A 16857-nucleotide genomic window follows, 5' to 3' on the forward strand; every position below is an offset into this window, starting at 1 on the left:
TACACTGAGTTATCAGAGCATTCTCAACTTCCTGTAGGCTGAGAAGAGTCTTCTGAGAAGGACAGTGGGCTCTGGGCTTCAAAGGCTTGGAGCTGTTATCCTCAATAAACAGCTGCAATCTTTCTTGTGCCAACCCTAAAGACATTGTTTTTTGGAGGGGACATTCCCGCAAGGACTCCCATCCAGCTCTCAGCAGGAAGTTTCCTATCCTGAAAATCTCAACAGAAACTAAAAAACTGATCTGCCATGGGTTTCCCCCATTTTGTAGCCTTTCAGAATTTGACCTTGATTCAGCTGATAAGACAGGGCTGGCCAAGGCGAGCTTTTTGCTGCCTATCCATCATCTTTATGCATGTTCAGGAGACAAAGGGTGTTAGATGTTATCGCGCCATGGAGGGGCGTGCCCCACACTGAGCCCCTGCTAAAAGCAGAACAAGAGATGAGGTGGCTGGGCATGGATTGAAATGACCAACTATAACTCTTCTACAAATGTAGAGGTTTATTTCAACAAAATGTGTAAAGAGTGCGTCTGAAGCTCCAGCTCATCACGGTATGTGTCCATCGAATTCTGAGACAAGTGAAGGCTGTTTTGTGAACGAAGAGAACAGATAATATGGCAGTCTCCATTCAAGCAGGTCTTGGTCAATATCCATTTATACTCCTGCCTCAGTAGCCTTGCGTGTGTTGAGGGGCTGTGGGAATGTCAGATTGCTCATGTTCTGTGGCTCCGACCTCGTCTAGGGTAAGATCTACAGTGAGGAGTTCTGGGGATGGGGGAGGAGGCATTACAGGGTTCTAGAGAGGAAGCGGACTCGTTTGTGTCATAATTTGGCGGGGAGAGGGAAGTAAATGAGGGTAACCCACCCTGCCTCTGAAGCGATGCCTGTACTGGCCTCCTCGGGGATGTGGGACTTCGTACCACTTGCAGGTATGTAGGATTTGATTTATTGCAAAAAAGTATAGAATAAGCTCGTGAAAAACGCATCCAATTCTTACTAGGTAAGCAAGTGACCTGCAATGGTCAATGCATTTTCCTGGACTGAGAATTGTCCCCCGCCATCCATGCCCTTCTCTGAAGGTGCCGAACACCCGCACCTCCCACCAGGGCAGCCAGGCTGAGGCTCTGACTCCGGGGGGGCCGTCTGCTCCACACCCAGCCATACAGGGCCCATCTGCAATCCAGAGCCATTGACAAGCCCAGCCAACCCATCTGCACGAATTCCTCCTGAAGAAGGGGACATGGAGCTCACTCGTGTGTAAGCTACAGGGTTAAGGCTCAGAACTGTAGCTTGTCCAAGAACGTTCATACCACTGCTTCTCTGACACCTTATCCTCCTCGGTTGTCAGTGACAAATGCAATTAGCTGCACTATAGGAACCGGGTGCTACCCAGCCTGGTCACCTGCTACTCCTGCTTTAGGAACAGGGGAATCAGGAAATTCTTTTCTTGAATAAACTAGTAGTTGAAAGTAAACTCTCTCCACCACCCGAGGGAGGCTCCTGATGCTGGTCAGGAGGGGCCAGTAAGCCTGGAGGACAGCAGCACCATGACTGAGTTGTAAAGAATCTTAAGGACATGTGGATTCTGGGTTTCCTGGAAGCCTCCCTCACCGGGAAGGCCAGCTCCTGGTGCTGAGGGCATAGCTGTCACCAGGGTCCTTTCAGAGCTGTGGGGAGACCTGCGCATCTGCTGCCTGTCTACATTCTGGGGAAGAGACAAGACCCAAAGAGAACAGAAATGTCAGTTGCTAGGACAGTAATCCTGGAACTAGGGAAGAGTGACTCTGAGGCACCATTAAGCTCTCAAAACCATCCAATCCAGGCTTCACAGGAACAATATTCCAAGGCCTCAAAACAGACTATCTGGCTGGCTCTCCACATGGTATAAGTAACTAGTTTCTACCAGTGCAGAAAGGGTGGTCTCTCTGGTTCCTCCTCTGCCAACTCAGGCTTCACTGCCTGTGGGACCACTGGCCTTGCAGCTCCCAGACACGTGCGACAGCTAGTCCAGCAGTGACATGCAGGTGAGAGGCAGGACAGCGACCTTCCCCTTTGTCCTCAGAGACTGAACCCAAGGTTGAGGTCCCCTAAATTAAGAATAACTTGGTCTATTTTCTTTCTCTGCTTCTTGGCTCACGGTTTTGCCCTCATCTTTGTTCCCATGGAGCTTGCAGTAATTTTACGCTCTGAGTTTTCTTCATAAAAGGTACCGTGGTGTGGTTAAACTGGGAATCATTCCTCTCCAGTGCCTACTGTGTGCTGGGCTGAGAGCTGAGGTCATAAACGGTGGACTTGAGGCTTGTCCTCTCCCAAGCCCTCCTCTGCACCTATGGCTGCGGCTCATGGGGCCAGGGGTGAGAGGGGCTGCTGACTGCCTGGCAACTCCTCATGCTCCCCCGTGCTGGGGGTGCCAAGGGGCTGTCAGGACAGGAGGTGCAGCCCTGCTTTGGGTAGTGAGACCTCATGGTACATGTTTGTACCTTTCATTGCCTTCTCAATCCTGTGCAGGGAGTGAAGGACTAGACCCAGCCGGAGTAATAAATACTGAATGGGGTAGGTGTGACTGGTGGGCTGGAGGGGAGTCTGTGATCTTACTCCCAGGATGTCATGCATAACCTAAAACACTCAAGGAGAAGCAAAATGCTACTGGACTCCAGTGCTGGGTCTCCTGGGCCTTTCATTACAGTGGTTGCAGTTGTAAACAGCAGCTCTAGCCCTTTTCTCCAGAGACAGGGCAGGGACAGGCAGGAAGCTCTTCCTACGTGGAAGGGGAATCCATCGTGGAGAGGATCCGTACGACTTCTGCTCGCTGAGTGGGTGATATGTGCTGGGTCATATGGACGATGGAATCCATGGCAACCTCTGGATTGGCCTGGACCAAGCTGAAAGGAAGATTGGGAATGGTGAAGAAAAGAGAGGCGGAAGCATCTAGCTCAGGACAGCTAAAGAACTGCCCAGTAAACACGTGTGCACCGTCCACTGCAGACATTTTAGTCACTGCCTCACCTCATTTCCCTACATTACAAATATCCAGCCAAGGTAGTGCAAGACGAACCTGAAACACTTTGCTATGTTGAAAGAAGAATTTAAAAACTCACAACAAAAACAATGGGGGCATGTCACAAAGGCAGCCTGTGTGAAAGGGGCTCCCACTGGCTAAATCTAGGACAATCTGGGCATCAAAATAAGCCCAGTAATGAATCACAAAACTTCATGGGTCTATACCAGTAATGAATGTAGCAATGAATTGGCAGGAGTGAGGGCTGCATGGTGACTGGTAATTGTGGAGGGTATGCTGGAGTAGGGAAGTTCTCATTTTGCAAGCTCACTGTAAAGACTGCACCAGGCAAGAATCTCCAGAGGGAGATTTTAATGAAAGCAAGATACTTGCATGGCCTTAAAGTGTCTTCCCACAGACCACTTATTAGGTACAAGGGGGGAAATCAGTAATTACACAGTAGAGAAATGGAGCAACATCTTGACCAGGGGATGAAACTAACTTGAGGTGGGGCAAATGAACCCCATGTGCCCCCAGATGTGGTATCCTGTGAAGGTTCTGGCCAGAGTGCCTCACCTGCATCTCACCATGGGCAGACATCAAACTCAACATCAGCAGCATTCCACAGATGGTAGATTTCAGATAGTTTTTAATCAGTGTTAAATTTACAAAAGTGGATCATTTTATGATGGCTTCAGTGACTTGATGGCTATCATCAAGTCACTGAAGCCATCATAAAATGATCCACTTTTGTAAATTTTGTAAATACATCCCTATTCTCAGCAAATGCACACTGAAATATTTGGCGGTAAAGACCATGATATACGTAACACCTGTAAGTAGTTCGGAAAAAGGAGAAATAAGTACACATTTGGGAGAGGGCAGGCACACTCACCAGTGATAGCAAGGGAGGGAAAATGGAGCAGGTGAATCAATACAGATATCACATATAGGTGTGTTCTTTGTACTGTTTTTAATTTCATAACTTTTCTGTATGAAGCCTCTAGAAGAATACAGAGGAGGGGAGGAGGTGGTAACCACCACACATACAGTTGGCTTTCCTCCCGGAGCCTTTCATCCAGTTTGAGTATCAGCATTCAGAGATAAGAGGTGGGCACAGTGAACTAAGCCTTCATTGAGCCGAGATTAGTGAGTGCCCCTAGGGAGCAGTAGCTGAAAGAATTGGGCTTCAGGGCCATAGTTGTACCTGTGGGTCAACTACAGCTGTCTCAAACAGCAAGAGACTGCAGAGATTGCAAGGTTTCTGCGATCATCTCATGATTTGTTTGGAAACTTTTATTCCAAAGAAATTAGCCCCCTTCTTTAGTGGAGTTCCCCATATTGGTCTCACCTGCGGATTTGCTTGAGGACGTAGTCTCTGCTGATGCATTTGATGTTTTCCTCTATTACGGAGCGAACGCCATCCTCCTCTGTCAGCTGTTTCTCCAGCCACTCCACCAGGTCTTTATTATTGTCCCACACATAGGCCTGCAAACAGATGACTCTTGGTCAAACACCAGGGGTCAGGCCAGGCCTGGACACCCTGACTGTTCAGGATTTGGGGTGCTTACTCCAACAGCGTGCTCCATGTCCACGATTCTCCTTTACTGTTGGCATCGTGCAGGAGGAGGAAGGAGCTGTGCCTCTTCTCCTTCCCTTCCTTTACAGACACAGGTGCACACCTGAAGCCTCCACTGGGCTCTGCCGAGAGCATTGGTGCTCATACCCCGACTCTGTCCTGTCAGACTCGAGGGGCCTACCTATGTGACAAAGGCTAAGAGAATTCAGTGACTTGAGAGAAACAGTGAAAAGCCCAAATTACTTAGTAAAGTGTGACTGAGAGGGTGAGGCTATTTGGTGTTTTGCTTTCAGAGAGCTGAGACACATGCCTAAAGTGTAAGTCTCTAGTCCCAGCGAGGCCTGGCAGTCACTGGATCGATGAAGTCTCCTGAGATAGACAGAGCTCACCGTCTTTCAGTGAGGCATGGACTGTGGACTGATGGGAGGGAAGTCTTGTTGCCAGGGTAGAGCCATCAGGTCAGAAACCTACGCCCCATTTTATTATCTGTGAGAGTATTCGAAAGGATCAAGACGTCCATAGCCCTGAAAGTCTCAACAAACTACCTCGCGCCTCCTTTTCAAGATCATTTAGCTGAGTATTTCCTAGGTGGTTGACTACATAATAATTCAGGAGTGTGTTAGAAGCCTAATAGCCTTCTCCTTGCTCTCTTCTCCTCTCATTTTCTTTAAAAATCATTTAGGAATCGTTTTGTTAATGGTTTCCGGAAAACCAAGTACCACCATTAGGGCTCATTCATATTTATGTCATTTTGTTTGGGTAATTAAACACAAAGCTCGTCATTTAAAGGTGCGCTATCCTTCTCTGTTATCACTAACGAAGTCAAAGTCAGAATGACAATGAGTTTGGTGCTGTAATTTAATAGGTGGGTGTGTTGGGGACTCTGAGGCTTAGTGGCTACAGGAAGCCTGTATATAAGCAAGGTCACCAAAGCCACAGCTGTGACTACTGGGCTGCAGAGGAAATGTTTTCATCACACCCTTCAAAAGGCCTCAGGCAGTATGAAACTGACCACCGGGCTATTTTCTAACTATCTCGTGCCTTCAAATATCATGGTTCCTTTTCAGATTCTCACTTCCTGTCTGTAACTTAGCTGCCAACTTAGTTGTGACTGTGGTTATTTAATGTCTGTCATTTCATTGATTTCTCTGTTTCTAAAAATTAAGGAGTTCTTTACATGGGAAGGATGAAGGCTTCCCAGGATTAAGGATCAGCAGTATGGCTCTTCTAGTTCTTTGTCCATTTCTTTGTCTGACTCAAATGTGCCCAGTTCTGTTTGTAATCACTGATAAGCAGATCAGCAATTCTTCAGCTGGGGTGCTGAGCGAGCTCTCCCTCTGTGCCTGGGTCAGGACTCCGAGCATCTCTCAAGGCTAAACTGCCTTGAGAAAGTGTTTTGCGCCTAAGGAAAGGAGGTGCCACATCAGCCCCTATCCATGAGGCAGGGGGAGCACTGCTTTTCCCATAACATGGTCTGAACTCAGTCTTGTGACCCAGCTTGCTGCACGCCCCACATGGATAAGTCCCCCTGGACTCCTAAATACTGTCACCTAAATTTCAACATTTCCATTCCCATCATTGGCAATTTACACTTGTGCTCCATGGTTTCAGGACTTCTACACATTCCCCTACTTATGAAGATTGGGGTAGTTGGGGGGAGGGAAAAATAAAACAATAAATGTTTCTTGGGTTTCTGAATGGGAAAAAAAGAAACCCAAGATTTTTAGATTTACCCAAGAATCCCAAAGCCTTTAGTTTAGGAGAATATTTAATACTCTTATTAATCATTTTTAATCCGTTTGCTTTTAATTAAGAAACAGCATGATGCTTTCCTATCAACATATGCCAGGGAGCAGATTAATTGTGGCTTAAGATAACTCTCCTTGATTGGTGTAATGTATTAGCTAACGAGATGCCTGCTTCTAACGATGCTTAGACACTACACTGGAAAGCCAGCTACCCTCTAGAGAAAACTCTTCTGCCTTACCCTCCTGCAGCCAGAGTATGCTAGGTGTTTAAATTAAACATTTTGAAAAGTTCCCAGACAGGATTAGAGCAATGCATTCCAAATTTTTTCAGATGCTTGAAAATATGGGCCCTATATAAAAGATCTGCTATTTACGCAAAGTACAGCTGGATGACAATGACCAAGCCAAACCCCAACAGATGACAGCCTAGAGTACATGAAGGAAAGGGGTCTCAAGTCCTCATCAACTGCATGTTTAGCAAGAATAAACAAACTGATGTACCCATAGTGCCACTAGTTTTTCTCAACAGACCTGGGAGGGTTACTATACTGTTGTGGGCTAATTTGTTCCACCTGGAAAAAGCAAGCTCCCTTCCACTGGGTTACGAAGTCCTTATATATATATTTTTTTTCCCAGACAGTGTCTCACTCTGTGTTGCCTGGGCTGGAATACAGTGGCATGATCACAGCTCACTGCAGCCTGAAACTCTGGGCTCACGTGATCCTCCTACAGCAGCATCCTGAGTAGCTAGGATTTACAGGTATGCCCCATCATGCCTGGCAACATTTTTTTGGTAGAAACAGGGTCTCGTTGTGTTGCCCAGGCTAGTCTTGAACTCCTGGGCTCAAGCAATTCCCCTGCCTTGGCCTCCCAAAGTGCTGGGATTATAGGCATGTGCCACTGTGCACAGCCAGAGACTACAATTTCTTGTTTGCTTAGAACAGTTGTTAAGACTCATTAATTCTGGTCACCCAGGAGGATAGGCCAACCTTATTCCCAGGAAGAAGCCTTATTATTTCCCTCCTTAAAATTATGAAAATGGGTCTGGCACAGTGACTCATGCCTGTAATCCCAGCAATTTGGGAGGCTGAGGTGGGGAATTGTTTGAGTCCAGGAGTTGGAGACCAGCCTGGGCAACATAGCAACATCCTGTCTCTACAAAAAGTCAGCTAGGTGGGGTGGTATGCACCTACAGTCCCAGCTACTTGGGAGGCTGAGGTGGGAGGGGAGGATCACCTGAGCCTGGGAGGTTGAGCCTGAAGTGAGTCATCATACCAGTAGACTCCAGCCTGGGCAACAGAGTGAGACGAAAAAAACAAACAAAAAAAGGAAAATAAAATGTGGCCCGTCATTCCTAGTATTCCAGTGTGGACTTTAAACAAATATGATATACTGGGTTGCTAACCTCATGACAGGCCTGGGCCCACATGCCACCTGTCTGCCACTCATCTGTATCAGAACATTTTACCAATAAAATATCAATAATTCAACATCACAACAGTGGCCTGTCCTACAATGAATGTTCAACAGACACTTTCCTCTCTGCATCAGCGGATAAGTATCTCAGGCACTACTCAGCCTCACTAATTTTATGTAGTAATTAGTCTATCTCACAACATCTAAATGACCTGTTTGCAAAGTTTCATTTCTAACATATTGGATAGCTGTTAAGTCCTCCTTAGACAATGGTTCAGAAGGCCAGGGAGTGACCAGGGCACGACCTGATGGATGTGAGCCCTGATTACTATGCCCTACCAATAACTCACCTTGGGAGCTGCTTGGAGACACCTCCAGCTAGGGAGGCTCCTCCCATTTCTGCCCTTGTAGACTTCAAGGAAACACGCAGCCTGATGCGGGTGGGAATGGCATACACATCCCAGGGTTTATGCATATTTTGGAAAGACATTTTCAATAGGCTTACACTTGCAAGGCTAAGCCCTATCCAACAAAAGCCCAGGAAAGGATGTGATTTTTTTTTTTCAGAGGCTTTAGAGTACAATAGCTAAAGGCCATGTGGGCTAGGGTGGCCACCAGACCCCACCGTCCTGTGAGCCAATCCCATCTCAGCTCCAGGCCCACAGCAGGGCCAAGCAAAGCTTTCCAGGTTCTACTTTACCTCCTTCCTGCCTGGCCCTGTGAAAAGTTTGGTGTATGAGACTTATTCATCAGTAGCCTGAGGCCAGGTTTTGAAGTCAGTGGAAATAAGCGACCCTATCAATAGTGCTTTTTCCTCTATGATCCTCACAGGGGCTTCCGTTGAACATTCATTTCACTTGGAAATCCAGAATAAGGGTGAGTGGGTAGGTGTGTGAACAGTAAGAACGCACCATGGCATCAGGATGTGGGCACATGAGAGCATGTCAAACCAAAGAGCATCTGAGTGCCCACTGCTCAGGAGCCAGCCCCCTTTCCGCCCAGGCCAATCAGCTGTACATCTTTAAATCTATGTTGCTATTATCTTTTTAACCTTCTAATATGGAGGCAGGGAAACTAGCATATTCTGAATGTCTACTGAGCACCAGACATTGTGTTCCATAATTTTTCTTTTTGGAGACAGAGTCTCAACTCTGTTGGCCAGGCTGGAGTGCAGTGGCACCAGCATAGCTCACTATAACCTCAAACTCCTTGGACCAAGCGATCCTCCTCCCTCAGCCCCCTGAGGAGCTAGGACTACAGGTATGTGCCACGACATCCAGAAAATTAAAAAAATTTTTATAGACAGAGTCTTGCTTTATTATCCAGGCTGGTCTCAAACTCCTGGCCTCAAGTGATCCTCCCACTTCAGCCTCCCAAAGCACTGGGATTACAGGTATGAGATGCCACATCTGACCTATACTCCATATTTTACTCATCATGTTATTTAAAACTCACTGAAGCCCATGACATAAACATCGCCCCCATTTTACAGATGAGGGAATGGCGGCTTAAATAATATGCCCATGCCAGTAAATGACTAAGCTGGGATCTCAAAGTTTATGAGATTTCAAAACCCACATTCTCACTGTTCCATGCAGACTCCTAATCTCAATTTCTACTACTGGGCTTTGTGAAGCAATAGATCAATCAGCCTGTTTGAAAAACCACATACTTCAAATTTTGGATATAAGAATCAAGAGAGAAAACATGCCCAGGATACAAATGTGTACCACGTTCTTATGACCCAATTTAAACTACTGTTCTTGTTATTTTCGTCAAGGAGCTGTAGTGATGCTTTGCTTCTGCCTGCAGTGAAACTATGAACCATAAACCCTACTATTTTCTACAGTAGGATTGTCCCAGTGGATTCAAACCAACTCCCATAACTCATGGTAACAGATACCTCTAAGGAAAACAAAAGAGTTACAGGGCTCAGTTATATAACATCACTGTGTCTTCAATTTTCTGTCCCAGAATCTCTGTTTTCAGGATTAAGATTAAGAAAACAAATTCTCTGCAACAAAAACAACACACGGCATGGCTAATAGATGCCTATCATGAAATGTCTTTTCTTACCTGTAACCAACCACAATAAGGATTAGAGGGTCACTTCCTGGTGCAAAGCCAGGGTCTAGACTCAGTCTTTGCACTTGAGAAGCACAACACACAATATCTATCGTTGTTTGAAGAACCAAAAAAAAAAAAAAAAAGTGGTTTAAACCATTTCCAAACAGCAAGCAGATTCTACATCAAGCCTTCAGAGGCACACAGATGGCTTTTGAACACTGCAACCCTTTCTTCTCTCAAGGGCACTACAGATTTTATCACCCAACCCACACTAAACTAGGTCCTGCTGAGTCTACAGAATATGGAAGGAGGTTTCAAAGCCACATGCCCTGACATCATAGGATCACCCGTCCTCACGTTCACTCCTCGGCTTTCCTCTCAGAGAGCTCAGGAGAATGCTGCCTTTTGTAGCTGGGCATAAGGGAAAAGCCTCCATGCTCGGCATATTTGGCTGCCAGTGCCTAGGCAGCCTCTTTCTGAGCTATGGGGCTGGAGTTCTCCTCTGTCTATCAGTTCCAGCCAGCAGCTTGTACGTACGTGGTCAACTGTTCTCTCCATTGATAAGAGATGGCAATGACCTATTTCTTCAAACGCTCTGTCCCCCTGGGAGCAGGATGCTAAGGAACAACTGAAGGGCCTATCTAGTTGCTTCATGCTTGGAGGGAAGCTATTCCTTCTCCTCATCCTTGTGCCTACTGAGGCTGGACACATCCATTAGTGACTAATGTGGTAGGGAGGCAGTACAGGCCTCTCCTGGCCACACTCACACACACACACTCCATTTACCTAGCCGGCCACTCTTAACTGGAGAACAACCTCTTATTTTACACTTGCATGACTTTCAATGCCAACTTCCACTAGAAGCTGCCAGTAGCCACTGACAAAATTGTCTCACTCAATTATGATGCCACAGACTGACCTTAACCTGAACCAAATGTTGGAGAAGGCTGTGATCCCCGACTGCACATCTGAAATATTTATCCAAAGAAGCTTTTCAGTCGTAAAAAAAAAAAAAAAAAAATGGGCAGACTTAACACAAGATGAATCCTAGAAGCACCCCAATTCACTGGCTTCAAAACTGACAGCAAAGCTTGGAGTTCCTCCTTGAGAATGATTAGCAGAGGCTTCAAGCAACACTTTCTAGGCAGAGGCCAGAGTGCCCCTCTTTGTGGACCAGGATGCTTCAGGCCACCACCAGCCACCCAGCCCTCCATCAATACTCTAACCTGGTAGCCACCAAATGCTTTTGATCACATAGTGATGAGAAAGACCAATATATTTTGAGCACATACTACCAATATTCTGATAAAATGTGTATATGATTAATCCATCTATTAGTTCCTAATAAAGGTTAATTTCTTCTTGTTAGTAAAAATAAATAGAAATAAGAGTGCCACCTTTTTCTTCCCATCCTCTCCCAAGGAGTGTCTTGTGCAGCCTGCTATTCCAGGGGCAAATGCTGGTGCCCTTGCTGGGTTATCCTGGCCTGAGACCTGCCCCATCCCCAACACTGAGGCTGCAGCACCAGTGACACCATCTCAGCAGGGTCACTGCTCTAGGTCATGAGCCCTCTCTGTGAGATCACCCCAAGAAAATGCCAGCTTCGTAGATCCCTTCCCTGCATAAGGGTGGATGCTTCTTCCATCTCTGATCGCAAGTTAGCAGCTCTTCAGTTGTAGTCATGACATCTCCTGCCTATCATATCCTGTCTGGTTTCTGCTCTTGGCCCCTCCAATTCCCTCCTCCACACAGCCCCTGAGTGGTCTTTCTAAAACAGAAATTGGTGCATGTCACTCCAGTGCTTAAAATACCTGAGGTGTTTCCCATAGGCCTCAGGAAAAGTCCAAACTCCTGCATGATCATGCCCCTGCCCTTTTTTCCTACCAGGCACCCAGTCTCTGAGCCGCCCTAAAACAGTTGCAGGGCGCTCCTTTGATGCATGCTACTCTTGCTTTAGGATGATGCTAGTCCTTCTACAGGAACATTCCTCCTAAGCCCTGATCACCCCCAAATCCAGCCTTTTCCCCTGGTTCATTTCTGCTTTGTTTTCCAGCCTCTGCTGAGCCATCCCTTACTCCACAAGGCTTCTTAGACTCTCCCACATCCTTCCCAGAGAGGGTCAAGGGTCTTCTCTCTGTGCTCTGACTGTGCCCTTTGCTGTGTTTAACGTGGACCTCTTATCTGTCTGCCCCTGTAGATGGTGAGCTCTATGTGGATAGGAACAACATCTGCCTCTTTCACTACAATGCCCCCAGAATCTAATGCAGTGTCTAGTACATGGTAAGCATTCAAAAAGGTTTGCTGAGTGACTGTGTGAGCTGCAAATATGCCCTACTACCTCTTCTAATAAGATGTCATGGCGTGACATATTAGGGGGAGTTGCTGGGGGAGGAAACAGCTTGGAGCTCTGTTTCCCTTCCATTCCTGCCCTTAAGAGGCCTGTGGACTCTTAGCTGGTGGGCCTCGCAGCCCTCAGGTGGTGTGAGGAACTCAGAAAAAGGCTTCTCTGTGAGTGTCCCACTTACCTTCACTGTTCCTTCCACTTCCACAAACCAGCGCCTTAACATGGCTTGAATCTGGCCGTCAGTCAGCTCAGGGTTGGCATTGTGGATTTTCTTCTTGACCAGGTCCTCCAGCAGGAGACGCCTCAGCCGCCAGTAGAAGAAGGTACGGGATGTTTTCCAATCCAGGATATCCTACATGCAGAGACGAATAAGCTTAGTCAGCCCGGTCCTAATTGCTGCTCAATGCTCAGTCTGGAGGGAAACCCACAGGCACTGATTCTCCAGGCAAGCGCTTCGCAGACCCAAGAGCTGGCTGTAAACTTCTAGCACTTCCAGCTGTCCCCCAGGGGAGAAATGCAGTCACATGCCCTGCTGTTTGCAGCACTGTGCACAGCCCTGGGCCTGGCCAATGCTGATCCCACACATGGCTGAGATGTTCTGGGAAAGAGGCTGTGAGTTCCCAGATAACCAGACTGGGAGAAATTGGTTTTGAGAAGATGGATCAATCAACTTGCAGATCAATTATGAATTAGCTGCTGCAGAAATCTTGACTCTACAGTAACTCATATCCTGAGGACCTGTCACCAATGAAGGCACATGTGACTCAGTTTCCCACGAGTAAAATGCAGCTTGCCTCCTAAGGAATTAATGGAAGTCTAAATTTTAGGGTAATAGATACAGAAAAAGCAAAAATCTAAAAAATACTGAAAATGTTTTGATCTGCAGAAGTTGTTTTAATTTGGCCTTTGTAGCTCCCTACGTGTGAGCCTGTGTGCATGACACACACACTTGCTCGCCTGTGGGCCTCTGACAAGTCGGGAGAAGTGGCAACCCTTGTACTTACGTTAATAACACCCTTCTCCTGCATCCGGCCTGGTGTGTCATGCAAGTCAGCAAACTGCACGGCTACCTGATGGTAAATGGGAATTAGGAATTCCTCCCGCTCCTTCAACTTGTTCTCCAACTCCTTCCGCTCAGCTGTGCTTAGCTCTGGGGTGCCTGCAATTAGATACACCTGCCCGTTACCCTCTGTAGTGACCAGGAATCTCTGCACAGCAGCAGCCACCATCACAGGAAGCTTAACATTAGCCTGCCCCCACTTCCCTCTGTGTCCTGGCTCTCCGCTGTCTTCTCTGCTCTTTGCTGATTAAGAGGACCCTACAAGATGCGAGACCAGTCTTTACCTTGCCACAGGAAGCCCACATGTCTTCTTTTCCCTGTGGCAGTCACAAGTGTGAAGGCAGGATGACAGCCCCTCTCCCATGCCTCTCCCTGAGCAGGTGCAAGCAGCCACCTAGGAGGCCTGCAGCATCTTGCTGATACCACCCAGGCGCCTCCTTCCCCAGTCCAGTACTTGCACGCTGACACCATGCCCATCCCTGCTGACCAGCATCAAAGCGGCTGGGCTATTCCACATGTGGGGTGTGGTGAGGGCACCCCTAAGCTCCAAGCACAAACTAGCAGCTCCTGTTTCCCAGTGTACATGCCAGTTACCTGCCAAACTTGGCAAGGACCTGAATAACTCCTAAAGGTACAAGCTATAGTACTTCATGGCTTCTAATCTCAAGTTTGTATACGTTTAACCTCTAATTAGCAGAACTCAAACGAATTAGAGCCAGATGGGCGTGTCTTGAGTCAGCTCAGTGTATTAGCCTGTGGTCTCCTGCCTGGGCTGCTACTGCCAGAGCCAATCCCTGACCGAGTGACAAAGACATTCTACTTCTTGGGCTAAACGAGAAGGAGGATGTAAAAAGAGAAAGGCAGTCAGCAAACCTCATTTGGATCACTGCACACGGTACCCTGGCTCAACAGACAGGAGACTTTGGAACTCCTTATAACAAGGAGGGACCCCCGCCCCCAATCAATAGTGTCCCAGTAGAGGTGTTGCTATGGTGTGCTTTTCTTCTTAATTACTCTCAGAATGGCATCTGCAATCAATACGGAAAATTTAGCTGCCTGCCTAGTAAGGAGGAGTAAGTCTAGCTGAAGGAGCAATAGGTGACAGCCCCTGGTGTTAGGGACAACCTGAAGTGCTTTGTCACCAAAGCTGACAAATAAATACATAAGCACAGGTGATAGGATGCAGAAGAGGAAGGTCTATTTCAAGCATGCCTGTCTGGGAACAGGCCTTGTTTTTTACACCACTATGAATCATATGCCACAAACAGCCTTGGGCTGCTGACTGAGCCATAAGTATTATACATAAACACAGGTTAACAGGAGGGATGTAACTATAGTACTTAGTTTCATTTTTATGAGTTTTTTGGATGCTCAACTCCACCTCTTTCTTTAAGCTCATCGCCATTTTAAAACTGTGATGAAGGTGCCACTGATCTGCTGCTTTAGGCCCCGGCCCCTCAGCAGCCTTCCTTCCAACACACCTAAACAGCATGAAGGCACCGGGCCCCACCTAAGGGACGACACAAAGGCCCACACATTCTAGCGTAGATCTGCCTGGAGGACTGATGGCAGGAGGGCTGAGGGGTGGAGGGCTGAGGGGTGGAGGGCTGGCTAGTGTCTTCAGAGATGGGACATTCTCAGAACAACCTCAGTAGGGAAGCAAATGTTTTCCCTCCTCCACGGAAAGAAACCAAGATTCCCTAGAGAAATAGCTGATTCTAGGGCTGAGGCAGGGAAAACATCAGATGAACCTGGGGTATGTTGTGACAAAAAGCAAGGAAGCCCTCAAAAAATGATGAGGATATGTTAGAAAAACGCAGGAGCCAGTTTTGAATGTGTTCCCACTGGCCAAATCTGGGACAATGAGCACTCGAATAAATGTTTATTACCAGAGAATATTTGTGGAATGAAACTAGAATCTACCAGTCCACCCTCATGTAAGTAATTAAATGAGGGAAACGGAAAAGGGAAGTCTGTCTCTTCCAGCAGAACAGTAAGTGCAGAGGAAATGATGGAATTAGAAAAATCACTGTTTTACAAGCATCACAGTAAATTATTCTGCCAAGAATCATTAATGGATGTCAAAACCAGTGGGTTAAAGTTTGATAAGAAACAGGATATTCACAAAGTCAAAATATTCCTTACAAATCACTTATTAATTACAAAGGGGAAAATGGTAACTTTATAGTAGATTAACCTAGTGAACAACACCTTAAACAAGTAGTTACATTATCATTACCAATAGGACAGACTGATACCGTGACTCCTGATGATGTCCTGAGGAGGACAGAACATGACTTCCACAACATTCCTGCCCAAAAAGCAGAATCAGAATCTAACCATGGGGAAATAGAAGACAAACCCAAACTGAGGAAACACGCTACAAAAAAGTGGCTCACTCTTAAAAAATGTGAAAATCATGAAAAACAAAGTTCAAAGAATCAGTCCAGATTAAAGGGGATTAAAAATACTTGACAATGAATTTCAGTGTGTGCTCCTTAGGTCAGATCTCAGGCTGCCCTCTCCAAAAAAAAAAAAAAAAAAGCTAAAAAGGATATTGAGACAACTGTTAAACTTTTAATATGAATCATGGATTAGGCAGTAGTATAAATGTTTATAGTTCTTGATTTTGATAAATGTATTGTGGTTATGTACGAGAAAGTCACTGTTCTTAGAAATCCACACTAATATTTATGACTAAAGAAGCATGAGGGCTGGGTGCGGTGGCTCACACCTGTAATCCCAGCACTTTGGGAGGCTGAGGTAGGTGGGTCACTTGAGGCCAGGAGTTTGAGACCAGCCTGGCCAACATGACAAGACCCTGTCTCTACTAAAAATACAAAAATTAGCCGGGCATGGTGGCACACGCCTGCAATCCCAGCTATTTGGGAGGCTGAGGCACAAGAATTGCTTGAACCCAGGAAGAGAAGGTTGCAGTCAGTCAAGATGGCCTCACTGCACTCCAGCCTGGGCGACTGAGACTCTTTTCTAAAAAAAAAGCATGAGGTCCACAGATTACTCTCAAATGGCTCAAAGAAAATGCATACGTATTTGGAGCAAGAGAGAATAATACATGTATTTATTATGTGAGTGTGCAGAAATAATAAAGCAATGGGATCAGATATTAATAGGTGAATTTGAAAAAAAAGCACCGTATTATTCTTGTAACTTTTTTGTGAAATTATTATCAAATAAAAAGTTCTTAAAATTAGATAAGCTGGAAAAGAAAACTTATTCCTGGCTATCTAATGCATACAATCAATAATCAAAGCTAATATTTATAGGGTACTGGGCACCATTCTAAGTGCTTTATATCTGTTAATTTATTATCACAACCACCTTTGAGACTGGTATTCTTATTATTTCTATCTTACAGGTGAGGAGATGAGGCCCTGAGAATTTACATAACTTACCAAGGTCACAAAGCTAGCAAGTGACAGAGCCAAGACTCAAATGCAGCAGTTTGGGTCCCAAAGCTTGTGAACACTGTTACACTGTCTCTTCTTGCTTACTTGGGCAGAAGACAAGTGCTTCAGTAGTAGTGTCCTTTAATTTCTGAAAGGCTAAGTGATGATGGCAGACTCCTAGCTGATAAAATTTCCATCTTTGTCCCAACTCCATAACTAAGACCAGGACAATGTCTCCA

The 16857-nt window shown here is 46.2% G+C and overlaps 1 protein-coding gene across 15 annotated transcripts in view; it reads right to left on the reverse strand.

Annotated features, from left to right (window-relative positions):
• Window positions 1-479: 479 nt before the first annotated feature.
• The window catches only part of ACACA (acetyl-CoA carboxylase alpha), a 328053-nt gene continuing 311675 nt past the window's right edge, over window positions 480-16857 (reverse strand). For 13 of the 15 annotated variants that reach the window (XM_032280776.1, XM_032280784.1, XM_032280783.1 and 10 more), the window contains 4 exons: window positions 13156-13310; window positions 12333-12503; window positions 4349-4485; window positions 480-2881 (listed from right to left, as the gene is read on the reverse strand). In XM_032280776.1, the coding sequence (XP_032136667.1) occupies window positions 2758-2881; window positions 4349-4485; window positions 12333-12503; window positions 13156-13310 (587 nt within the window). In that variant the 3' untranslated portion in view covers window positions 480-2757. Of the gene's footprint in view, window positions 2882-4348; window positions 4486-12332; window positions 12504-13155; window positions 13311-16857 lie in introns of those variants that run through there. The other 2 variants (XM_032280778.1, XR_004269722.1) reach the window with 2 other exon arrangements.

Source organism: Sapajus apella, unplaced genomic scaffold (genome assembly GCF_009761245.1).
Source record: "Sapajus apella isolate SASKATOON/1434 unplaced genomic scaffold, GSC_monkey_1.0 scaffold12, whole genome shotgun sequence".
In the NCBI taxonomy this organism is placed as follows: domain Eukaryota; kingdom Metazoa; phylum Chordata; class Mammalia; order Primates; family Cebidae; genus Sapajus; species Sapajus apella.